Below are 27378 nucleotides of genomic sequence, written 5' to 3' on the forward strand. Positions count from 1 at the left end.
AAACTGATGTTGATTGATGACATTAGAGTTTGTCTTCTTTTGAAATGCAGAGAAACTAAAAATTCTCCAAGCAGCGGTTTGTAAGCAGTCAGTAATTTAAGGGACTTGGATTGTCTAATTGTCTCTGGTTTTAAGATGTGTGTGTGTGCGACAGGAAAGGAAGTTGCTGTTGTATTCACTGATAAAGATCTTGAAGGCATCTGTAAAATCCATAAGAGATGATGAAATTACTGAAGGAAATGTAAACATATGCTCGCTGCCAAGGCAGTTTCTGATATCATAGTTTGAACAAAGAATTAGATGCCTCATTGGACAATTGTAAATTAAGGTGGATTTTGATAAGATAGTACCATTTTGTCAATCAAACAATCTGTCCACCTCGGAAAATAAGGTATAAAAATCATTGCAAATAGTGATTCTGTGCTTAAGTTTGGTAGTTTGGCCAACTACTGAAGAGAACGATTGGCAGGGAGGTGACCATTCACTGGGTGATCGTGTATGTATAACTCCTTGTAATGTATTTGTGACTAACTGGTGTATTGTTAGAATTAGAATTAGAACATTACAGCGCAGTACAGGCCCTTCGGCCCTCGATGTTGCGCCGACCTGTGAAACCATCTGACCTACACTATTCCATTTTCATCCATATGTCTATCCAATGACCACTTAAATGCCCTTAAAGTTGGCGAGTCTACTACTGTTGCAGGCAGGACGTTCCACGCCCCTACTACTCTCTGAGTAAAGAAACTACCTCTGACATCTGTCCTATATCTATCACCCCTCAACTTAAAGCTATGTCCCCTCGTGTTTGCCATCACCATCCGAGGAAAAAGACTCTCACTATCCACCCTATCTAACCCTCTGATTATCTTATATGTCTCTATTAATTCACCTCTCCTCCTCCTTCTCTCCAACGAAAACAACCTCAAGTCCCTCAGCCTTTCCTCGTAAGACCTTCCCTCCATACCAGGCAACATCCTAGTAAATCTCCTCTGCACCCTTTCCATAGCTTCCACATCCTTCCTATAATGCGGTGACCAGAACTGCATGCAATACTCCAGGTGCGGTCTCACCAGAGTTTTGTACAGCTGCAGCATGATCTCGTGGCTCCGAAACTCGATCCCCCTACTAATAAAAGCTAACACACCATATGCCTTCTTAACAGCCCTATTAACCTGGGTAGCAACCTTCAGGGATTTATGCACCTGGACACCAAGATCTCTCTGTTCATCTACACTACCAAGAATCTTCCCATTAGCCCAGTACTCTGCATTCCTGTTACTCCTTCCAAAGTGAATCACCTCGCACTTTTCCGCATTAAACTCCATTTGCCATCTCTCAGCCCAGCTCTGCAGCCTATCTATGTCCCTCTGTACCCTACAACATCCTTCGGCGCTATCCACAACTCCACCGACCTTAGTGTCATCAGCAAATTTACTAACCCACCCTTCTACACCCTCTTCCAGGTCATTTATAAAAATGACAAACAGCAGGGCCCCAAAACAGATCCTTGCGGTACACCACTAGTAACTAAACTCCAGGATGAACATTTGCCATCAACCACCACCCTCTGTCTTCTTTCAGCTAGCCAATTTCTGATCCAAAGCTCTAAATCACCTTCAACCCTATACTTCCGTATTTTCTGCAATAGCCTACCATGGGGAAACTTATCAAACGCCTTACTGAAATCCATATACACCACATCCACGGCTTTACCCTCATCCACCTGTTTGGTCACCTTCTCGAAAAACTCAATAAGGTTTGTGAGGCACGACCTACCCGTCACAAAACCGTGCTGACTATCGCTAATGAATTGTATTCCTAATTGGCCTTCCTACCAAACCTAGTAAAGATATTAATGTTTAATTTGGGCTTTGTTGTCTCAGTATTTCTTGTATCTGAACAGTGGGTTAACCTGTCAAGGGGTGGAAGGTTACGTCTTATATCTATTTTAATATCGCCTCATGTGGCCTGTGTTAATTTTTGTTTGATAACTCGCCTGTGAAGCACTTTAGGGTGTTTTTATTACATTTAAGGCACTCTAGAAGTACAGAGATTCAGGGATTCCCAGCCACCTTTCTAGTGTAAATAAACTGTTATGATTCAGAGTAATTTCCAACTCTTTTCCTCTGGAAGGATTGCTCTCAGGGTCGATGAGCCCCAGTGGAACCTCTGCTCAGTTAAAATAGAGTCAGATCTCAACATCGAGGTGATCTGGTTTACACTTTTTCTCGAGACTCGCACCTGACTCGACTGTCTGTGAGAATAGAGCGGGCAGGAATTTTAACCCTGATCCACCCAGTTTTCACAGGGAGGCGGAATTACAATTGTCCCTCGTGTTCAGAGTTTTAACAATGTGTAGTTTGGCCAGTTAGAATTTAAGTGAATATCTTTAAGAAACACTTTTCCACCCAGTGTCAGTACCTAGCTCTCCCAGGTAAGAAACACTGGGACACGAGGAGGCCATTCAGCCCCTTGGCTCTGTTCCACCATTCAATTAGATCATGGCTGATCTGTATCTGAATTCATTTTCCACACCTTTGCTCCAAATCATTTGATAAATCTATTGATTCTAGTCTTGTAAGCTCCAATTGACCCCCGGCATCCACAGTCATGTGGGGGAAAAGTTCCAGATTTCTACTCCCTTTTGTGTGGAGCCGTTGTTTCTGATTTTACTCTGGAATAGCCTTGCTTTAATTTTAAGATTGTGCCCTTACCAGAGGAAATAGTTTCTATCAATCCTATCAAATCCTTTAATCATCTTAAACACATCAATAAAATCACCTCTTAATCTTCGCAACCTCTCTTCATCATGTAACCCTTTAATGATTCAAGTGAGTCTACTCTAAGGTCAATATTTCCTTCCTGATGTGCAGTAAGGTACATGAAGGCTGAATATTGAACAAAGCTGCCTTTGCTCTTCCCAGCAACATGTCTCAGCACTATCCATTGAATAGCACTCATCCTATAGCAGGGAGATTTTCAGCTCAGTGCTATGATAGGGCCACTTTGGGGCAGTGGATCATGCCTCTAGGCATTGCTTTCATTCGACTCAATCTCTGATTCTCTTTACAACCTGTCATGTACATAAGAAATGCAATGATACAAATTATGAACTAAATATGAATAGTTATAAAAACTGACTTTGTCTTTTAAAAAATGAACAATGCTCCAAAATGGCCACCGAAGTAACAAGGCCTTGGCCTTTGTACATTAACACTGTCGGACAAGGACAAAGGAAAAGCTTCGAAGCTAAGAGTTGTCAATTGCACCCATCCTATTGTGGATGTCGGTTTTTTTCAGCAGGATACTATGCTTCCTAGCTTGGCTGGAACTCAAAAAGCTGTTACAAGTAGTTTCACCTTCTGGGTCAGTCTCTTTCTCTCTCTCTCTGGCTGTCTGTTTTAAGATAAAACTGTCAACTCTCACCTCCTGGTAGGAGACATTCTCCTCTCTTCCTCATGGTGATCGCATAATGTCCCAGGACATGGCTACTTCACACCTTCTTTGTTTCTGAAGAACACACTCAATTCTGGAATGTTTTTAGGATAGCTGTAAGATGAGTTTCATTAACACCTTTTGGCTTTTAAGATCTGTCCTTTGTCTTTGTCAGCCAGTTTGAATACACAAAAGGCCAATCCCCTTTTCTTTGGTGGCCATTTTTGACCATTGTTCACTTTTCTAAATAAAGGTTAACTTTTTAAAGAAAAAGTCAATTTTTCATAATTCTTTAGGATTAGTCCATGACTGTTGTATCATTGTACTTCAGGCGTGTGCGACAATGGCTTTTGATTGCTGGATATGATTTCTCAAGCAAGAGTCCTCATATGAAAATTTGGGAGAATTAGAGAAATGATGTTGCTGAAAGAACTTAAAAATAGCATTCCAAGTAGTATAAGAACACACATTGAAGAACAAAAAGTCATAAGAGTCAGGGAAGCAGCAGAAAAGGCTGACATGTATGAATTAATTCACAAATCCATAACTCAGAATAAATTTGGGTCTAGTAACTGTTCCAAGCTCGAGAGAGATAGCAGGGATGTAAATGAAGCAGAAATGGGCTCGAGAGAAAAGGAGAATAGGCAAGGAAAACCAGACCAGTCTCCAACTTTTAAAAGACGGAACCCAAGTGATAAACCAGTAGGGGTCTGCCCAACATGTTTCCAGTGTGGCAAATCTGGGTATGTCTAGGAAATGTGTTGGTATGCCAAAAACCAACAGGAGGTGCTGCAGTCACGCCTGTGTCTGTGGCTTTGGAAGTGGTAAGGTTGTGTTCTGACGTCACTCAAGGGCAGAGCACATACCAGAACTTTTTACATAAAGGAAACAAGACTCCTTTTGTGTCCCATGCACCAGACAAGGAGATAACCATCCTCAGGGATACTGGTTGTTCTCAAACTCTACTGCAGCCAGATTTATAGAAATGCCACTGGAAAGCAGAACAAATACCAAAGTATTGCTAAGAGGGCTTACTGGCAAATGCTTGAAGTTCCCCTTAGTTAAAATTTACCTACAGGGTAAGTTGGTCACCAGGGTAGTGACAGTTGGGATCATTCCGAGCTTACCCATGCAGGGGCTAGACCTATTGCTGGGCCATGACTTGGCAGGAAGCACAGTATTGTACCCAGAGCATCCAGAACAGTCCACGGAGACTAGAGAAACTGAGGGGAACAAACAAAAACTCTGTACAGTTGCAGAGGGCTGGGGAAGTCCCAAAAATCCCACAGTGGGGCAATAGAGCCAGAAGAATTTAAAAAGGTCCAGATAGAGCCATAAAACAAATTAAAGGAGTGAGATAAATGCTGCAAAGGTTGAAAGAAAAGCACTAGAGACATTGTCAGCTGAAACTTTTAAAAAAAAGATTTAAATAGGGATGAGGAAAATTCCCAAACAGGAAAGCCAAGATTGAGGGAGATGCCTCACCTAGTGCCACAGGGGCATGCAGTGGAAGCTGGACAACCACCTGCGAGCAATAGTGTCCCAGAGGACACGGGGCAGATTAGGGAAACACCTCTCATTGAAGGAAAAGGGAAGGTAACCTACTCTAAAGTGAACCACACTTGTGAAAATCACAGGAGGTCAGCATGGATCGACCCACTAAACCACACGATCAGGTTCCAAATCCAAAACTAATCAAACCCAACAATTTAGGGTCAGAACTCAGCGAGAACAAGGGGCAGGAGGAAATCCTAGATGCCTTGCAGGGGCTAAAAAACAATGTATCACCCAGTCTTACCCTGGAAATAAGACCCATCAATGTGACAGAAACTGAATGGTAAAGCCATGCATTATGGAAGCAGTAGTAAAGGAATTACAGCTTGTACAGACAGGGAACCTTGCAACCAGCAGTAACAGAAATCTGCATACTATAAGCTTTGCCAACAATCACATGCTTATGGAGATTAACATTTCTAAAATAGTACAAACTGATGTGAGAGGAACTACAACCCCATTTGATGACATGCAACCAAAAGAAATACAATTTTTTACTGTACCTCATGCAAAGGAAGGATGATGAAAAAATTTAAACATGAACATGGAATGGCTGTTACAAGCAATGTCAGCTGTAGCAGTTGTAAGATTGAAGAGTGAATGAAATGAAAGTGCAGTAGTGTGACTCTATAATGTCTTTCCTTCTAAACTCAAAAACAAACATAAAAATGAAATCCAAGGAGTTTCATTTTTTTTCCCTTTTGGGGGAAGGTGTCCCACACACGAGAAGTGTGATGATACAATTATGGACTAAATCTGAAGTGTTATAAGAACTGATTTTGTCCTTTTAAAAAAAAGTCCTTTCTTTTAAAAAGTGAACAGTGCTCCAAAATGGTCAAAGAACAAAAGGGCCAGAGTATCAGGGATGGACAGTATGGGATCCTGCCTTTGTATATTCAAACTGTGTGACAGAGACAAAGGAAAATCCTCAAAGCTAAGAGGTGTCAATTGCACCCATCCTACACCCATCCTAAAGCATTCCAGAATTGAATAGGTTCTTCTGAAATAAAGAAGGTGTGAAGTAACCATGTATGGGCCATTGTGCAATCACCATGGGGAAGAGACCAAAACGTCTCCTACCCGGGGGCGAGAAGTAACCTTAAAAAGCAGCCTAGAGACACCCCAGAGAAAGAAAAAAAGGCAGCATCCAGAAGCTTGTTTCCAGCAAACCAGAAGGGATGTGCCCTGCTGTTGAATTCTGCATCTGCACTACACAGCAGTGAACTAGAAGTGATCCACTAACTTCAACTGAACTTTCAACCAAGAGAGAAACCTACAATCACATCAGGCCTGCAACCAACAAGAATTTGATTTCCAAGAGAATTTAACAGGTTTACCGTGACCGCCCCTGAAACCTACCTCTCACTTATAATGACTACCTCTTTTTTCCTCTCAATCTGTCTCGTGTGTGTGTGTGAGAGCAAATGCATGAGTGGATGCAATTGCGACAATTTCAGGTTTAGGCTTATTTATCAACAAACAATTGATTTTCTGTTTTAAACCTACAAGAAAACCTGTCACTGTTTATTTGACAAATAAAACAGCAAGAGTTTAAGCCTTAATAAAACACTTGTTGCGGTCAGGTGGGAGGTTAACAGTGGGACCCACCCAAACTTCACCACATGGCCGTAACAAATCTCAAATACTCACAGCAGGAAGTGCAAAGAAGGAGATCCCGAGGACAGCAAACCCTGCCGACAGTAGCCTCCCAAGCCAAGTAGTGGGAGTCTTATCCCCATATCCGATAGTTGTCAGAGTAATCTAGAGGGAAAAACAAGGTGCACGTCAACATCTGTGCCCACATGTACAGTCGTCAGCCATGGATCCTACTGGGTCAACAGCCCAGCCTCACTGGGGCCGGACCAGGCTCACTAATGCCATGGTAACAGGTCTGACACAACTGAATTCCACCCTTCCCAACTCATGACAGGTGCCCAACACAAAGCAGAGATGACCAAACAAAACATTAGATTACTGAACATGGATTTTCAGACAGGGTCAGAGTATCAGCGATGGACAGTGTGGGATCCTGCTGTGCCTCAAGACTATCAGGCAGGGTCAGAGTATCAGGGATGGACAGTATGGGATCCTGCTGCACCTCAGGACTATCAGACAGGGTCAGAGTATCAGGATTAGACAGTGTGGGATCCTGCAGTGCCCCAGGACTATCAGACAGGGTCAGAGTATCAGGGATGGACAGTGTGGGATCCTGCTGTGCCTCAGGACGATCAGGCAGGGTCAGAGTATCAGGGATGGACAGTGTGGGATACTGCTGTGCCTCAGGACTATCAGACAGGGTCAGAGTATCAGGGAAGGACAGTGTGGGATCCTGCAGTGCCTCAGGACTATCAGACAGGGTCAGAGTATCAGGGATGGACAGTGTGGGATCCTGCAGTGCCTCAGGACTATCAGACAGAGTCAGAGTATCAGGATTAGATAGTGTGGGATCCTGCTGTGCCCCAGTACTATCAGACAGGGTCAGACAGTGTGGGATCCTGCAGTGCCCCAGGACTATCAGACAGGGTCAGAGTATCAGGGATAGACAGTGTGGGATCCTGCTGTGCCCCAGGACTATCAGACAGGGTCAGAGTATCAGGATTAGACAGTGTGGGATCCTGCAGTGCCCCAGGACTATCAGACAGGGTCAGAGTATCAGGGATGGACAGTGTGGGATCCTGCTGTGCCCCAGGACTATCAGGCAGGGTCAGAGTATCAGGATTAGACAGTGTGGGATCCTGCTGTGCCCCAGGACTATCAAACAGGGTCACAGTATCAGGGATAGACCATGTGGGATCCTGCAGTGCCCCAGGACTATCAGACAGGGTCAGAGTATCAGGGATGGACAGTGTGGGATCCTGCTGTGCCCCAGGACTATCAGACAGGGTCAGAGTATCAGGGATGGACAGTGTGGGATCCTGCTGTGCCTCAGGACTATCAGGCAGGGTCAGAATATCAGGGATGGACAGTATGGGATCCTGCTGTGCCTCAGGACTATCAGGCAGGGTCAGAGTATCAGGATTAGACAGTGTGGGATCCTGCTGTGCCCCAGGACTATCAAACAGGGTCACAGTATCAGGGATAGACCATGTGGCATCCTGCTGTGCCCCAGGACTATCAGGCAGGGACAGAGTATCAGGGATAGACAGTGTGGGATCCTGCTGTGCCTCAGGACTATCGCAGGCTGAGTATCAGGGATAGACAGTGTAGGATCCTGCTGTGCCCCAGGACTATCAGGCAGGGTCAGAGTATGAGGGATGGACAGTGTGGGATCCTGCTGTGCCCCAGGACTATCAGGCAGGGTCAGAGTATCAGGGATGGACAGTGTGGGATCCTGCTGTGCCCCAGGACTATCAGACAGGGTCAGAGTATCAGGATTAGACAGTGTGGGATCCTGCTGTGCCCCAGTACTATCAGACAGGGTCAGACAGTGTGGGATCCTGCAGTGCCCCAGGACTATCAGACAGGGTCAGAGTATCAGGGATAGACAGTGTGGGATCCTGCTGTGCCCCAGGACTATCAGGCAGGGTCAGAGTATCAGGGATAGACAGTGTGGGATCCTGCTGTGCCCCAGGACTATCAGACAGGGTCAGAGTATCAGGGATGGACAGTGTGGGATCCTGCTGTGTCCCAGGACTATCCTGGAGCTTCAGGGCCTTGTATGTTACTCAAGGACGAGCTGTTCACACGTACAATGGCTGACAAGAGTGACTGGCCATTCCATGTTTGAGACCAAATCATGATCTTTTCACTCATCACTTTCTAAAATAAATGGCAGTGAGGTAATTAGTGACATGGAATATTCTGTATCCGGAGACTGTTCCTTAACTTCCATCCTGCAAGTGGGATGAATTTTGATTGTTTGTGCTCCTGAGAGACTGAGGGGGAGAGAGAGAAAACAAGAGAGAGAGAGAGGGAGGGAGAGAGAGTGGGAGAGATGCAGAGAGAGTTAGTGGGAGAGAGTGAGTGGGTAAGAAGGTGAGTGGGAGAGAGGGGGGAGAGATAGTGGGAGAGAGAGAGTGAATGGGAGAGTGAGTGGAACAGTAAGAGTGAGTGGGAGAGAAAGAGGAAAGAGAAAGCATGGGGGAGGGAGAGAGAGGGGAAAGAGAGAGGAGAGAGAAAGTGCAAGAAAAATAAAGTGGGAGATAGAGGGAGAGAGAGAGAGGCAAGCTGAAGACAAACACCAGTCTCTGTGACAACGTGTTGATGGGCTTGTGTCATGTTTGTTTGTATGAACTGCTTGTAACTTGTTGACTTGTTTTATTGTCTTGTGGTTTCAACTATCCTGTGTTGACTTTTCTAGTATGAAATCATTCCAAAGCAAGGTGGCAGTGCAAAGGTTGTACTCACTGTACCCCACCACAGAGCATCGGCATACGTGGCAAAATCAGTATTTGAATCCTTCTCTACTAAGTAAACAAGGAACGAGGAGAAGATCAGCACCAGGAAGCCAATGTACCAGGCTGTGATCAGTTCCTGTCAGGAAGAAACAGAACATAAAGTCAGAGCCTCCTGACTTTCTCAACAACTATAGCATTAGGAGCAATTGTGAGACACAGAGATGCTGCAACAAACGAGGAGAGCACTTTTGCTGTTCAGGAATTTCATAACATCAGATGACTAATCACAACAATCAATCTCTATCAATGAGTCTACAGCAGGCCCAGATATGAGGTGAGGAAAAGCCCAGTGGTGGAAAGCTTTGGGAACCGTTCCTCCCAGGCTACACGTACCTTGTTATGTCTCAAATTACTCATTTACCATATTGCGAACCTCTTATTTTCTGAGAGAAAACTAATTTACATAGGAGTGATACATAGGAGTGGGGTGGCACGTTGGCGCAATGGTTAGCACCGCAGCCTCACAGCTCCAGCGACCCGGGTTCAATTCTGAGTACTGCCTGTGCGGAGTTTGCAAGTTCTCCCTGTGTCTGCGTGGGTTTCCTCCGGGTGCTCCGGTTTCCTCCCACATGCCAAAAACTTGCAGGTTGATAGGTAAATTGGCCATTATAAATTGCCCCTAGTATAGGTAGGTGGTAGGGGAATATAGGGACAGGTGGGGATGTGGTAGGGATATGGAATTAGTGTAGGATTAGTATAAATGGGTGGTTGATGGTCGGCACAGACTCGGTGGGCCGAAGGCCCTGTTTCAGTGCTGTATCTCTAAACTAAACTAAATACTAACTGCTTCCCTAGTCTCCCTAGGTATCCTGTGCCACAGATTGACCTCTCACTCACTGTAATACTATTTCCCCAGATCCCTTTTGAACTTCCCCCCCGTCAAGCTCAGACCATGTTCTCTGGTTCTACTGTTCTGGACAAGGTGAATCAGCTTGTCATGGTCCACATTATCCAGTCTCTTTAGAATCCTAAAAACAGCAGTGCTCCATTTTGAAATCTTCCACTTATCCAACCCCCAGATTGAAGTAGCCCCGGACACGTCCTCACCATCAGTTTCCCATCAAGTGGCATGAACTTTGAACCCAAACCTTGGTACTGGATGGCCACAGTGAGAATGAAGGTAGTTCGAGAGGAAGTTGGGTTAGAAACGATGGTGGCCTCATCAGTGTCTGAGAAACCCGTGTTACAAGATAGGATGGACAGCAGTCGACGAGTCTGTTATGTAATGTGGCCGATTCACCCACCTTACTGTGCGCGTAAACCACTGACCCCAGCAGTTTCCATGTGCCCCCACGATGGTCCATTCTGACCATGCGGAGGATTTGCAGGAAGCGGAGGCTTCGGAGGGCGGATGTGGCAAATATGTTCCGCTGGGTGCCAGCGGCGATGACTGCAATGGAGGCGATTAGTACGATGATATCTGGAGATGGAAAGGACAGCATGTCAACAACCACTGTCTCTCTAGATTTCTCTCCAAATTTCTTCTGCTCTTTGTACCAAATCTCTTGCATTTAATCTTTTCGCTGTCTCATCAATCTCGACCTTCAAACTAGAAATGAGCTTGAACTATTAGAGTGGAAGAAACTAGAAACCTGATTTTAAACATCTCTAGCAAATCACCCCTTACCCTCCCTTGTTTGAACAAAAACAGTCTGAATTTTTCAAACCTTTCTTTGTATTCCTCATAGCAGGCAGCAGCCCAGTCAATGTGTACTGTACTCTCTCTATTGCCTGAACATCCTTGCCATAGTGCAAAACCTACTACTGTACACACAACTCCAACAGTGGTTATACCAAGGTGTGATGTAGATTCACCATTACATCTCGACTTTTATATTCTGTACCTTTGTTATGGAGTCAAGGCAGGTGAGTGGAGTTAAGGTACAGATCAGCTCTGATCTCACTGAATGGCAGAACAGGCTCGAGGGGCTGAATGGCCTCCTCCTCTTCCAATGTTACCATCAAACTCAATATTCCATTGGCCTTCACCTCTCCATTGGTGGCCACGCCTTCCACTGCTGGGGCCCTAAACTCTGGAATTGCCTCCCTGAACCTCTCCGCCTCTCCACCTCTCTCTCTCCGTTTCTTTGAACAAGATTTTGATCACCCCTCCTAAGATCTCCTTCTGTGACTCATGCCGATTGTTTTGATTATTGGTGAAGCTGCTCAGGCTGTTTTTGCATGTTTTGTTCAGTGTCTTCCCCAGGAGCCTCTACTCTGTGTGAAGCTGGAGAGTCAATGTGGGCAAGCTATGCTACTGTGAAGGCTGAATCCACTCGATCTGTCAACACAACACTGTCTAACAGGAGACAAAGGCAGCGATCAGGAGCAATGCCTCACTAATTGCCTTCCCTCCCCCTACCCTCACTGTTCAAGGGTCAGCCAATTCAGAACAAGCCACATGGGGCTACATTTCAATCTGACCCTAGACAAAATAATCCTTTCAAATTCCTTGGAATATTTCAAAATTTAATGACAGATTTGATTTCATCAGCTGGGAATGTGAACAGTTCTCGTTTTCTTTGTTTGACGAGAGCCTCTTACCAATTAGAATCACGAGATGATTTGGAGCTAACTAATTTCCCGAGGCAGTGATTAATTTTGTGTGTAACTTGAACTGATCTTTTAATTTATCACGTTGCGTGACAGGGTTTATGAAGCTTCATCATGGTAAAGATAATATATTGGTGAGAATGACCAGGTGCTGATATCAGGTACCAGGAAAAATAAGGAAAGATTTGATAAGGAAGGTGTTTCACCCCATTAATCCCTTGTATTGAGCACAGGGGTAAATTCTCAGGTTTCATTAACTATTGGTGTCACTCCGACCCACAACAGAGTTCAAATTAATACTGACACCAAGGAGCCAGCATGGACCTCTTTGGCTGTATGGTTGTTTTTGTGCTGTAAATACTCGGTAAGGAGCCTTTCCAACATGACTGGGTGGGATTCTTCAATGGCTATTGGGACAATTGGTTCTCCTGCCATGGCCACAGAGTCTGGAGCTGGGGTTGTGCGGACAGGCTCGGAGTTGGAAAGGGAAGGCATTGGGATGTTTATAATTCACTAAGTGACACGGAAGCTAGCAGAGTGAGGGAGCATTTCCAGAAAAGTTGCCTAGGTCTTGAAGGGAATGGGTTAGGGATCGATTAGATGGATTGCAGAGTCTGCTCCAATGCTGCAGTACCCATCTGGCCTAATACTCAGACTCTGATCAATATTCATTACTCACTCTGATACTTCTTGATATTTAATGAGCTGGTTCCAGTTCCTCTGCACTTGGTGGTGAGGTGAAGGGAGTAGGGGGTGCACAAGAGACAACGCCCAAGAAATGGAGAGTGTGGGGCAGGGTGGTGGAGGTTATAGAGGAAGGGAGAGACAAGGCCATGGATTTAAACATGAAGTTGAGAACATAAAATTGGTGGACCAGGAGCCAATGAAGGTCAGTGAGCACAGGGTGATGGGTGAGCGGACTTGGTGCGAGCTAAGAAAAGGGGCAGTAGAGTTTTGAATGAGCTCAATTTACAGAGGATGGGAGATGCGAGGCTGGCCAGAAGAACATTGGAATAGTCAAGTCCAGAGATAAGAAGAGAGCTGGAAACAGGCAGTTTTTTTGATGGAGAGGTTATGGGATTGGAAGCTCAGTTTAGGATGGGATAGGACAGCAAGGTGACGAGCAGTCTAGTTCAACGTCAGGCAGTGGCGAAGAAGTGGAGTGGAGTTAATGGCTAGGGAATGGAGTTTGTGGTGGTGGGGTGTTGAAAATGAATAATTGGAGGAAAGAATGAGTGTTGGACAAGCTGTCTGATAACATAGATGTGGTGGAGATGGTACTGAGGTAGAGCTGGGTGTCACCATTGTACATGTGGAACCTGAAGTTATGTTTTTGGATGATGTTGTTGAGGGGCAGCTGAGTTTTTGACCATTTCCATCTCCCTCCTTACCTCTAGACTTGATCATTCCAATGTTCTCCTGGCCAGTCTCCCACCTCCCACCCTCCACAAACTTCAGCTCATTCCATATCCTAACTTGCACCAAGTTACTTTCACCCATCACCCATGGTTGACTTACAGTGGCTCCAGATACGGCAACACCTCAAGTTTAAAACTCTCAACCTGCTTTTCAAAAACCTCCCTGGCCTCACTCTTTCCTATCTCCATAATCTTCTCCATCCCTACTTCCCCCAAGATATCTGTGCTCCTTCAATTCTGGCCTCTTGTGCATCTCCTATTTTAATCACTCCACCATTGGCGACTGTACCTTCAGTTGCACGCCTGAAGCTCTGGAATTCCCTCCCTAAACCTCTCTGTCTCTCTACCTCTCTTTCCTCCTTTAAGGCACTCCTTAAAAGCTTTGACCAAGAAGGGGAAAATAGCATACGAGAGCAAGCTTGCGGGGAACATAAAAACTGACTGTAAAAGTTTCTATAGGTATGTGAAGAGAAAAAGATTGGTGAAGACAAATGTAGGTACCTTACAGTCAGAAACAGGGGAATTTATTACGGGGAATAAAGAAATGGCTGAACAACTAAATGCATACTTTGGTTCTGTCTTCACAAAGGAGGACACAAATATACCAGAAATGTTGGGGAACACAGGGCTTAGTGAGAGAGAGGAACTGAAAGAAATCAGTATTAATAGAGAAATGGTGTTGGGGAAATTGATGGGATTGAAGGCCTATAAATCCCCAGGGCCTGATGACATACATCCCAGAGTACTTAAGGAAGTGACCCTAGAAATAGTGGATGCATCGGTGGTCATCTTCCAAGATTCTATAGACTCTAACAGTTCCTACAGATCGGAGGGTAGCTAATGTAACCCCACTATTTAAAAACGGAGGTAGAGAGAAAGCAGGGAATTATAGACCAGTCAGCCTGACGTCGGTAGTGGGGAAAATTTTACAGTCCATTATCAAAGATTTTATAGCAGAGCACTTGGAGAACAGTGGTAGAATCGGGCAGAGTCAGCATGGATTTACGAAAGGGAAATCATGCTTGACAAATCTACTAGAATTCTTCGAGGATGTAACTAGTAGAGTTGATGAGGGGCAGCCAGTGGATGTGGTTTATTTGGACTTTCAGAAGGTTTTCGACAAAGTCCCACATAAGAGATTAGCATGGGATTGGGGGTAGTGTATTGTGATGGATAGAAAATTGGTTGGCAGACAAGAAACAAAGGGTAGGAATAAACGGGTCTTTTTCCGAATGGCAGGCAGTGACTAGTGGGGTACTGCAAGGATTGGTGCTAGGACCCCAGCTATTCACAATATCCATTAATGATTTAGATGAGGGAACTAAGTGTAATATCTCCAAATTTGCAGATGACACAAAACTGGGTGGGAGGGTGAGTTGTGAGGAGGATGCAGAGAGGCTTCAGGGTGATTTGGACAAGTTGAATGAGTGGGCAAATGCATGGCAGATGCAGTATAATGTGGATAAATGTGAAGTTATCCACTTTGATAGCAAAAACAGGAAGGCAGATTATTATCTGAATGGCGATAAACTGAGAGAGGGGAACATGCAGCGAGACCTGGGTGCTCTCGTACACCAGTCGCTGAAGGTAAACATGCAGGTGCAACAGGCGGTAAAAAAGGCAAACGTTATGTTGGCCTTCATATCGAGATGATTCGAGTACAGAAGCAGGGATGTCTTGCTGCAATTATACAGGGCCTTGGTGAGGCCACACCTGGAATATTGTGTGCAGTTTTGGTCTCCTTATCTGAGGAAGGATGCTCTTGCTATAGAGGGAGTGCAGCGAAGGTTTACCAGATTGATTCCTGGGATGGCGGGACTGACGTATGAGGAGAGATTGAGTCGGTTAGGATTATATTCGCTGGAGTTTAGAAGAGTGAGGGGGAATCTCATAGAAACCTATAAAATTCTAAACGGACTTGACAGGGTAGATGCAGGAAGGATGTTCCCGATGGTGGGGGAATGCAGAACCAGGGGTCATAGTCTAAGGATATGGGGTAAACCATTCAGGACTGAGATGAGGAGAAATTTCTTCACCCAGAGAGTGGTGAGCCTGTCGAATTCGTTACCACCAGAAAGCATTTGAGGCCAAAACATTGTATGTTTTCATGAAGGAGTTAGATATAGCTCTTGGGTCTAAAGTGATCAAAGGGTATGGGGAGAAAGCGGGAACAGGTTACATAATGAATGGCAGAGCAGGCTCGAAGGACCGAATGGCCTATTGCTGCTCCTATTTTCTATGTTTAAAAGATGGTGCAATTTTAAGTGCAAATTACGTTTAGGTTAAATTGAATTTCCACAATTTTTTGTGATGGTTTGAAACACTTGGCATGAGAAGTGACCCAAAACTGGCTCACAAAACTGGCCATGTCCCAGGATGAATTAATCAACATTGTGACTTTCTGCTAACTGCACCTGTTTACAGGCCCTCAAGCAATCTTTAACAAATTAAGCTTTTTTGGGCTCAAGGACACCAATTGGCATATTTTAAATGCTTTTAAAATTCCTTTTTTACTTTACTAAGAAACTGACCCAATATAACTAGCAAATGGTTCGGTATATTTTTTAAAGTCATTTTCAATCATTTAAAATCGTGTTACTCACAGACGGTGGTTTGATATGATGATTAAAAATGCTAATTTTTTGTGATAAACCCATTTTAAGGTCTATCAAAATTTAACAAATTATCACTCTTAAAATATATAAAGAAATATTTTTTAATGCAAATATTTTATTTTGAAAAAAGTGACATTTTAAAATGCTGCCCAATCGCGCTGGTTCATGGCAGATTTTGCGTTCAGTGATATGCAAATGAGTTCCAGTAGAAACTGGAGAGAAAAAATCTTTTCAAAACTGGCACAATTTTGAGCGCAATTTGCGGCCACATCGCTGACTGCGCCCAAAGTGGAACCTCCAGGTCAGGATGTGATTTGATGTTTTGATAATGGTCATTTCAATGCTGTGTTATGCTGCTGTGTTTCAGTGTATGAGCTTAGGGGGAGGAATGCAATACAGAGAGTAAGAGAGTCATAGAACTATACAGCACAGAAACAGGCCCTTGGGCCCATTGTGTCTGTGCCGGCCATCAAGCACCTATCTAGTCTAATTCCATTTTCCAGCACTTGGCCCATAGCCTTGTATGCTATTTCAAGGTGTTTCAAGTGCTCATCTAAATACCTCTTAAATGTTGAGGGTTTCTGCCTCTGCCACCCCTTCAGGCAGTGCATTCCAGATTCCAAACACCCTCTGGGTGAAAATTTTTTCCTCAAATCCCCTCTAAATCTCCTGTCCCTTACCTTAAATCTATGCCCCCTTGTTATTGACTCCTCTGCTGAGGGAAAAAGTCTCTTCCTATCTACCTTATCTATGCCCCTAATAATTTTGCATATCTCAATCAGGTCTCCTCTCAGCCTTCTCTGCTCTAAGGAAAACAACCTTAGCCTATCCAGTCTTTCTTCATAGCTGAAATGCTCCGGCCCAGGCAACATCCTGGTGACTCTCCTCTGCACCCTCTCCAGTGCAATCACATCCTTCCTATAATGTGGTGCCCAGAACTGTACACAGTACTCCAGCTGTGACCTAACTAGCGTTTTATACAGCTCCATCATAACCTCCCTGCTCCTATAATCTATGCCTCGGCTAATAAAGGCAAGTATCCCATATGCCTTCCTAAACACCTTATCTACCCAGGCTGCTGCCTTCAGTGATCTATGGACAAGTGCACCAAGGTCCCTCTGACCCTCTGTACTTCCTAGGGTCCTACCATCCATTGTATATTCCTTTGCCTTGTTAGTCCTTCTAAACCCAGTTATATTTCAAATGCAGCTTGTCGAAGAAATATGCTTACTCCAAAGTTTGCAGCAAAATTGCTGTGTGCTGTGCCGCACATTTTAAATCACTGCTGATGTGAAAATGATGCATCTGCAATTTGAGATCTCACGATGGATCGCAGGCTGCAGGTTGCGTCCTTTTATAAGTAATTACCATTGTTTCCCCACATGCTGGATAAATGCCAGCCATCCCTGTGTGTATTTAATTATTCATTCTTGGGATGCGGGCAAAGCCAGCATTTATTGCCCATTCTTTTGATGTGCTCAGTCCTGATTTTTGAAGGAACTGCCAGTGTATCTGTGCTTGTGGACAAGATTCAACGAGGACTGTTCCACCCCCCCCAAATACAACCCCCACCCCTTACTCCCCCTCACCCCCGTCTCCACTCCTCTCCATCCCGACTCCCACACACCCTCCCCCTGCCTCCAATCCCACCCAGTCTCACCCAATCCCACTTCCGGCACAGTGGCGCAGTGGTTAGCATTGCAGCCTCACAGCTCCAGGGACCCGGGTTCGATTCCGGGTACTGCCTGTGTGGAGTTTGCAAGTTCTCCCTGTGTCTGCGTGGGTTTTCTCCGGGTGCTCCGGTTTCCTCCCACAAGCCAAAAGACTTGCAGGTTGATAGGTAAATTGGCCATTATAAATTGTCACTAGTATAGGTAGGTGGTAGGGAAATATAGGAACAGGTGGAGATGTTTGGTAGGAATATGGGATTAGTGTAGGATTAGTATAAATGGGTGGCTGATGTTCGGCACAGACTCGGTGGGCCGAAGGGCCTGTTTCAGTGCTGTATCTCTAATCTAATCTAATCTAACCCCCACCTTCACTCCCCAACTTCCGTCCACTTCATCCAATTCCCCCACTCCCACCCCACCTACAGGTGCTCCCCCAACCTCCAGGTGGTCCTTACACCAAGCCCTCAGCTTCCACTGCTGCTCACAGTGGTGCATCATTCTGAACTTGCTGCCAAGGCGGTTAACTACAGACCAGTCAGTCTGATGTTAGTTATGACTAAATGCTAAGCCTCAGTTTTACCAGGGACTGATGGGCGAGAGGCCAATCCGGGGCCAGGATGATGAGTGGACCCCTTATAGTCTCAGGCTTCATTCCCTGAATCGAGGCCTGACTCTAAGCCATAGTGGGCAGGAATGATGGGTCAGCAGGGCAGGAAGCTGCTGCCTGAGTGGAATGCTGGTTAACTGATAGGAATTGCAGGGTTCAGATTGGAGAAGGAATTAGTTCTGTGTCTAATATCGGAGTGGTTCACAACCAAACTAAACTTTCCAAATGAACATTGAAACATTATCCTGTCACCTTCCCACTCTCGACTTCACTTGTTAAAGAAAATGACAATAATTAATAAAAGGATGGGAAGATATTAAACGAGAGAGAAAGATCCCACAAGTGGTGGCCAACTACTCAGAGATCCACCGATTGTTTATCTCTCTTTTCTATTTCCATTTTGAAGTTAATATTATGGGACATTCTAAAATTTAATGACTATCTGTGCAAGTGAGTGACTGGCAATATCATGTGAGTTACACAGTACTGATCACAGATGGTGTTGGGTTGAATGACCTGTTTCTGTACTGTGAATACTATGTACTGGTTCCTGAGATAGTTATCTTGTGAGAGCTGATGTCATATTGCACAATATAAATGTCTCTCTCTCTCCCTCTGTGCACAGTTCAAGACGGAGATGGATTGTGCTTAATTCTGTGAAACCACTTTGACTGAATTGCGTTTTTGTCCTTATATAATATTTCACTTACACGAAAAAGCCAACTTTCTATTATGTTAATGTACTGCTGACAATGAATTTCATGGAATATTTATTTAATGCTACTACGCATTATTTTTTACTGCAACATTTTAAAAATGCAACTACAGTTTTGTTGTAATACAACATCTCGACTCATGTGGTCAACTGCAGTCAGACCTTGGTGTCATGAGCATGCAATGGGCTGGTTAATGATTGATCACAATATAAGTGATTGAAGATAACAGGTAGATTTACTACTATCCCAAAACATATGTTCGAGGGAGCCAACAATCGACGCCTGCCAGCCAACAATCGACGCCTGCCAGCCACCTCGACAGACATTCTCTGGGGCTTACACATGCGCGGAATTCAACCTACCCACAAATTTCACTAACTCAGCTACTGTTAAAACACTACCTGGCAATTCAGAGCAAGCCAGACTACATCTGAAAGAGGAGGAGAGGTGATCATCAGAGGAGTGAGTTTGCCATTAACTCAACAGGTGGCTGAAACAGGGCTCACCTGAAACTTGGTTCACCTGATGTACCTTTACTCTTTCAGCTTCCTATTTTCTTGCCATGTTAACCCAGCAGTTCCTGGTTATGTTTCACTTTTCCCACATGCTTTTCTTGTCTGTTGGTGCCAGGTTTCATGGCTGCTTTTTTGGCGCCTCCTTTCCGACAGAGTCTCATCCATTGGGAAACGGTGGGAGTGCCCCAAATCTATTTCCATCCATTGTGAGATCCCCGGAACGTCCTGAATAAATTTCCAAACATTGGTAGATACTGGGAGTGCCCCAAATCTATTTCCATCCAATGGGACATCCTGGGAATGCCCTGAATCTATTTCCATCCACTGCCAGGTGGGGTGGACATTTACTCCAAACCAGCCCCTTAGTATCATCACAGGCATCGACCCCTGACCTGCAGTGGTGTGACAAGGAGCTACAATGGATGTTATTAGTTCCAAGTAAATCTTTTTTTGTTTGAAAGTTCCAGGATGGAAAATGCTTTATTTTTACTTCAGTGTATTTGCAAACGGTAACTGGAGATACTTTACGGTCTGGTTTAGCCTTTCCAAATAGTTCATTTAGGAAGAATCCCCATTTACTCTTGATTGATGCAGCCATTGAATTTTGACTTTGAGCTGTCTCTACTGATGAAGATTGATTGAAAACCTGAACATCTCCATTAATAACATCTTGATACAAGGAATAGTAACACATTCAGAAGCACAGTTCAAATCTGTGCATCACAAGATGCTGTCCTTGAAAGTTAAACATTGGACTGTTGGTTTAAGTCTATTCTGTTATATTGATGATGGGAGAAAAGGCTGTTTGATTGGATGATTCTTGACTGTCAATTGGGCAACAAAGGGCTGAAGTTTTAACTTACAGACCCGCTGACAACAGGGAAGCTGGCAGCATGCGGGAAACCTGGAAGTTTGAGCGCCATGATTGTCAATGGCTTTTTAACCCAGCCACTGCATTTGCATCTGACCTCCGGGTTTCCTGACCAATTAGAGTGGGCAAATGTGATGTCGACCTGCATCAGTCTATCTGAGCTCCAACATTTAAAGGGACCCTGCGAGGGTCAGAATTAATACATTGTAGAAGAGTTATGACAGAGCCAGGAACTTCACAGACAGAAGCTCAACGTGGCAAGGCAGCAGCATGCTTCTCTGAGACATCCCTGGTCATGATACAGTGGGTTGTAAGGGCCTGCAGGAAGGTTCTGTTTTCTGCAGATAGGAGGAAGATGGCAGCCTCAAAAAACAAGCCAGCATGGTTGGAAGTGGCTGAGGAGGTCAGCAGCAGGAGTGTGGTACCTTGCTCCTGGATACAGTGTTGCAAGAGGTTCAATGATCTAATAAGGACAGCAAACGACCACACTCTGCCTCTCTTGAATGTCACTCCTCATACCCAACACACCTTGCAGGTGTACCCATCCCTCTCTGTTGAGACTCCACCTCACATCCCCGTCTGACCTGTAACCACTGACACTCACCTTCATCTTATTGCAATGCCACACCCATCCCTCACAGTAACTCTCTACAAATGGTCCCACCTGAGGTTTTCTAAGTCTGGAAGATACTGCCCTACCATTCTGGAAACCCTGGCTGATGCACACTGAAGGGTGCCCCCAGATCTGTCCAGGCACCTGAATCACATCCTCAGCATCCTGATTGTTTGCTCAATGACAACATGGTGCACATGTGACTTCTGTTGTACCTTCCCTGGGCACCATTGTCTGGGCTCCTTACCGGAATCAGCAGCCACAACTCAGTATTTAAAGCATTTCCAACTTGTCAATTACTCAGCCTCGTCAATTCCTGCTGTGCTCTCACCTTGTTGAAACTGACAAGACTCACACAGCTTGGGAAACCTGTGCGCTGGCAGTTGAAGTCCCAATCCTGGGTTATAACTACACTTAATGAGCATTTAACATATTTAAATGCAAGACCTGCCTGTCCCACAGGGGTTTCCCATGGGCTGAAGAATGTGCTCAGGTTAAAGGTGGAAGTTGTCAGATTCCTACCAGTCTTCCTGACACACTAGTAATTTCAGCTGTTGAACTGCCTGTCCACACAGACACACACCCACTCTGGCAGGTTAAAATTCCCCACAAAGGTCCATTCCCATTGGCTGTTGGAAAGCAATGAGCTGGAAGATGGACAGGTTGGGTGACCAATAGTGGGACAATGGGGGTGGGGCAGTTGGAGGAAGGATGCCATGTGATGAAACCTTCCAGAATCTGTCCAACCAGTGTTGTTGACTCGATGAAGCCCACAGGAGCTTGGCAGAGTGGAATCATCCTGCAGAATAAAGTCACTTAAAACCAGCCTCCATTACTCACTCGCTCACAGTGTCAAAGGACTAAAAATTGGTTTGCCCTCATTTTTGGGCATGGGGGTGGTGATTTGCATGAGTGAGTGGCTAACACAGGGCGTTCAATGGACCTGCATTGTTCAAGTTTGCAGACATCCTTCCCAGCAGGGGGCACGGTGCAGGCCATGCCGGAAGCAACCAGAACTGCTGTGTGCTCTATTTTGAGGGCCTCCAATTTCCGTAGTGCCAGCTCCAGTGGCGCTATAGAGCCGAACCTTGCAGCCACAGAATCTTACAGCACAGGAGGAGGCTATTTGGCCCATTGTGCATGTGCCAGCTCTTTGGTAGAGCTATCCATTTAATCACACCCTCCTGCTTTTTCCCCCATCGCCCAGCAAAAATGTCTTCTTTCCAAGTATTTATCCAATTCCTTTTTGAAAGTTACTATTGAATCTGTTTTCACCCCCCTTTCAGGCAGTGGATTCCAAATACAACAACTTGCTTCATATAAAAATTCTGATCATCTCTCTGATTGCCTTAAATCTGTGTCCTTTGGTTACCAACCCTCCTGCCAGTTTCTCCCAATCTATCAAAACTCCTCTAATTTTGAACATTTCTATTAAATTGGGTCCTGGTATGCTGATGCCAGGGTACTATTGATGTGAGATATTGTGGTAAATTACGTTCACTAGTAAGAGAGGAAGCTCATGCTTAAAAGTCAATTCACCCTCATCTGTTCTTTCTAAATCTCATTGAATTAATGTAATGAGAAGGATAATTTTCATTACAGTAAATTGTTTTGTATTTCATTTATACAATCCCTTTTTCAGTGCCAGATTTATTGACCTGGTGTCACCCGAGCAGCTGCTAAAAATATTAATTATTCATCCAAGCGGGTCAGTTTAACTCCTCATTACTCACTGAGGGTCAGATTTATCTCACTGTGAAAACTTTGACTAATAATATCTGTCTGTAGGTTGTCCATCAGGATCAAGCAGCACTTGCTTCCACTCCAGTTCTGTGTGTTTTAAGGATGGCTAATGAGTCTGATGTGCAGTCTGCAGACTCTACCACATGTGGGCCAGGTAGTGTTTGAAGGATCAAGTAGATGAGTTACATGGGGGACAGTGCACTCCTCTGTTGCCTGAACTTGGCCTCAATGTTCTCCCGTTGGAGTCTCTCAGGTGCTCGCTGCCTTCCTGAATGCGGCTTCTCCATTTCGATGCCGTCGCGGGCCAGGGGCTCCCATGAATCAGTGGGGACGTTGGATCTCTTCAGGGAGGCTTTGAGAACATCCATAAAGACTTTCCTCTGTTCTCCTGGGAGTCTCTTGCTGTGGTGAAGTTCAGAGTAGAGCAGTTGCTTTGGGACCTGGGTGTCAGGCATGCGAGTGACGTGGCCTGCCCACCGAAGCTGGGTTTGGGAGATTAGCACCTCGATGCTGGGAATGTTGGCTTGGGAGAGGATGCTGACATTAGACCGCCTATCCTGCAAAAGAATGTGGAAGATTTTGCGGAGACAGCATTGATGGTATTGTTCCAGTGCCTTGAGGTGCCTACTGTAGATTGTCCAAGTCTCTGAAGCATATAGGAGCGCAGGGATCACTGTTGCTCGGTACATCATGACCTTAGTTCCGGGTTTGAGGTCTTGATCCTCGAATACTCTCTTCCTCAGTCAGCCGAAGGCTAAGCTGTCTGCCTTTGTTGACAGGAAACTCTTGAGATATGAAAATTGGTCCACATTTTCCAGGGTCTTGCCATGGATCCTGATCGACAGAGGATGCTGTTGTGCAATGGGAGCGGGTTGGAAAAGAACCTTCGTTTTCTGGGTGTTGAAAGTAAGGCCCATCCTCTTGTATGCTTTGGTGAAGGAGTCAACAATGACTTGGAGCTCAGTCTCCCAGTGAGCACATACACAAGCATCGTCTGTGAGTAAATTTGCAGCACTTCACAGGGAGAAAGCTGGAAGTGACTGTCTCCTGTTTTAAACTGAATCTCAAGTATTATTTCAGTCTAACATTATTTAAAGATTTGAAATTATGCCATTGAAGGTGAAGCTAGATAAGTACATGAGGGAGATAGGACTAGAAGGATATGTGGATTGGATTACAACAACAACAACTTGTATTTATATAATGCCTCCATGTAACAAAATGGCCCAAAGGCATTCACTGGACCGTTGCCAAACAAAATTTGACACTGAGCCACATAAGGAGATATTAGGGAAGATGACGAAAAGGTTGGTCAAAGAGGGTATAAAGATAAAGGAGGGTGAGAATATGGAGGGATTTGAAAAGAAGGGGGAGAATTTGAAATTTGAGGCATCGCCACACTGGGAGCACAGGGGTGACGAGTGAGTAGGACTTTGTGCCAGTTCGGATATGGTTATGTTTTAAATGAGCTCAAGGTTATGGAGGGTGGAGGCTAAAAGGCCGGCTAGCAGAGCATTGGAACAGTCAAGTCTTGAGGTCATAAAAGCATGGATGAGGGTTTCAGTAGCAGACGAGTTGAGGTAGGGACCGATTCGGGTGCTATTACGATGGTGGAAATAGGCAGTCTTGGTGATGGACAGGATATGTGGTTTGAAGCTCATCTGAGGGTCAAGTATAAGACCAGGATTACGAACAGACTGGTTTAGTCTCAGACAGTTGCCAAGGAGAGGGATGGAGTCAGTAGCTAGGGAACGGAGTTTGTGACGGGGATAGAAGATAATGGCTTCGGTCTTCCCAATATTTAGACAGTGGAAATTTCTACTCATCCAGTACTGGATGGCGGACAAGCAATGTGACAAATACTAGACAGTGAAAGGGTCGAGAGGGGTGGTGGTGAGGTAGAGCTGGGTGTCCGCAGTGTACATGTGGAAACGGACGCTGTGTTTTTGGATGATGTTGCCGTAAGTCAGCATGTAAATGAGAAATAGGAAGGGGCCAAGGATAGATTCTTGAGGGACACCAGAGGTAAAGGTGTGGGAGGGGAAAGAGAAACCATTGCCTATGTCTGGATAGGTAAGTGTGGAACCAGGTGAGAACAGTCCCACCCAGCTGACTGAAGCAAGAGAGACATTGGAGGAGAATGGTGTGGTCAACAGTCTCAAAGGCTGCGGAAAGATCAAGGAGGACAAGGAGGGATAGTTTACCTTTGTCACAGTCACATGGGATGTCATTTGCGACTTTGGCAGAGGGGAGCAGGCAGGAGGGGAGCAGGCAGGAGGGGAGAAGATAGTGGGAAACGGACATAGAAAGATAGAACATAGAAAACATAGAAACACAGAAAATCTATGGCATGGATGGAGGACATTTGGCCCATTAATTCTGTGCCAGCTGAAAAGAACTATCCAGCCTAATCCCACTTTCTAATTCTTGGTCCATAACCCTACAGGTTACAGCAGTTCAAGTACATATCCCAGTATTTTTAAATGCGATGAGGCTTTCTGCCTCTACCACCCTTTAAGGCAGTGAGTTGCAGACCCCCACCACCCTCTGGGTGAAAACATTCTCCTCAACTCCCCTCTAATCCTTCTGCCAAATACTTTAAATCTATGCCCCCTAGTTATTTATCTTTCTGCTAAAGGAAATAGGCCCTACCTACCCACTCTATTCAGGCCCCTCAATTTTATACATCTCAACTGAATCTCCCCTTAGCCTTTCCTGTTCCAAAGCCAACCCCAGTGTATCCAAACATTCCTCATAGCTAAAATTCTCCAGTCCAGGCAACATCCTCGGAAACTACCTCTCTACCGTGATCACATCCTTCCTTTAATGTGATGGCCAGAACAGTACTCTAGCTACAGCCTAACCAGTTTTTGCATAATCTCCCTGCTCTTATATTCTGTTCCTCAGTTAATATAGGAAAGTATCCTGTATGTCTTCTCAACCATATTATCTACCTGTCCTGCTACCTTCAGGAATCTGTGTACTTGCACCACAAGATCCTTCTGTTCCTCTACACTTCTCAGTATCCCACCATTTATTCCCATTGCTTGCCCTTCCCAATGCATTATCTTAAACTTTTCCAGATTGAAACGTATTGAAACATAACTATTGAAACATGTAAGATCTTGAAGGGACTTGACAGGGTGGATGCTGAGAGGGTGTTTCTCCTTGTTGGGGAGAATAGAACCCGGGGACACAGTTTAAAAATAAGGGGTCTCCCATTTAAGATGGAGATGAGGAGAATTATTTTCTCTCGGGGGTTGTTATTCTGTGGAATTCTCTTCCCCAGAGAGCAGTGGAGGCAGGGTCATTGAATATTTTTAAGGCTGAGTTAGGTAGACTCTTGACTGAAAAGGGAGTCAAATGATATAGGGGGGAGACAGGAAAGTAGAGTTGAGGCCTACTCTTGCCCCTAATTTGTATGTTTGTATTGAATTCCATTGAAGGATCTATTTTCTGCCCACCTGACCAGTCCATTGACAACTTCCTTCAATCTATGGCTTTGTTCCTCACTATCAACCAGACAACCAGTTTTTGTATCAACAGCAGACTTATACTTACTCCCTACATTTAATTCTAAACCATTGATATATAATATGAAAAGCAGGGGACCGAGTGCTGACTCCTGTGGAACTCCACTGGAAACAGCCTTCCAGTCATAATAATACCCATTGACCATTACCCTTTGCTTCCTACCTCTGAGCCAATTTGGGATCCAACTTGCCACTTTGCCTTGGATCCCAAGGGCTCTTACTATTTTGACCAATCTGCCATGTGGAACCTTGTCAAATGCCTTGCTGAAATCCATGCAGACTACATCAAATGAATTACCTCATCGAGCCACCTTGTTACCTCCTCAAAAAATTCAATCAAGCTAATCAGACACGCACTTCCCTTAATAAATCCATCTGACTGCCCTTGATTAATCCGTGTGTTTCTAAATGACGATTTATAGTCTCCCAGAATTAAAATAAAATCCCCACCACTGAGCACAACAGAGAGAGCGAAACAGCCAGAGGGGAGCAGGCAGGAGGGGGAACGAGCAGGAGGGGGAACCGACAGAGCGGAACCGACATAAAAATAGTAAGTGCTGGAAATACTCAGCAGGCCTGGCAGCATCTGAGGAGAGAGACGCAGAGTTAACGTTTCAGGTCAGCGACCTTTCATCAGAACCCAGAGTGGAACAGACAATGGGGAACAGTCAGAGGGGAATAGTCAGAGGGAACGGTCAGAGGCGAACAGTCAGAGGGAAACAGGAGAGGGGAACAGGCAGAGGGGAACAGGCAGAGGGGAACAGGCAGAGGGGAGCAGAAAGAGAACAGATGGGAACAGACAGAGGAGAACAGAGTGGAACAGACCGTGGGAAGCAGACAGAGCAGAACAGACAGAGAGAAAGAGCCAGAGAGAAACAGAATGGAACAGTCAGAGTGCAACATTCAGAGGGGAAGACACGATGGGGAACAGAGGGGAATAAACAGAGGGGAACAGGCAGAGACAAACTGTCAGAGGGAGAAAGACAGAGAGAAACTGGCAGAGGAGAACTGGCTGTGGGGAACAGGCAGAGGGGAACAGACTCAGGAAAACCTACCCGATTGATTACTTGCTATGATCATAACAAGAACCAAACACCTACTGAATTCGACAGCACAACCACTTTAAAAAAACAAT

The 27378-nt window shown here is 45.0% G+C and overlaps 1 protein-coding gene across 1 annotated transcript in view; it reads right to left on the bottom strand.

The window, feature by feature from the left end:
- Window positions 1-27378, bottom strand: part of kcnq5a (potassium voltage-gated channel, KQT-like subfamily, member 5a) — a 138691-nt gene that overhangs the window by 67975 nt on the left and 43338 nt on the right. Inside the window, 3 exon segments of the mRNA XM_068028417.1 lie at window positions 6643-6753; window positions 9340-9465; window positions 10634-10809. Coding sequence (XP_067884518.1) covers window positions 6643-6753; window positions 9340-9465; window positions 10634-10809 — 413 coding nt within the window.

The sequence above is a fragment of the Heterodontus francisci genome, chromosome 3, assembly GCF_036365525.1.
Source record: "Heterodontus francisci isolate sHetFra1 chromosome 3, sHetFra1.hap1, whole genome shotgun sequence".
In the NCBI taxonomy this organism is placed as follows: Eukaryota; Metazoa; Chordata; class Chondrichthyes; order Heterodontiformes; family Heterodontidae; genus Heterodontus; species Heterodontus francisci.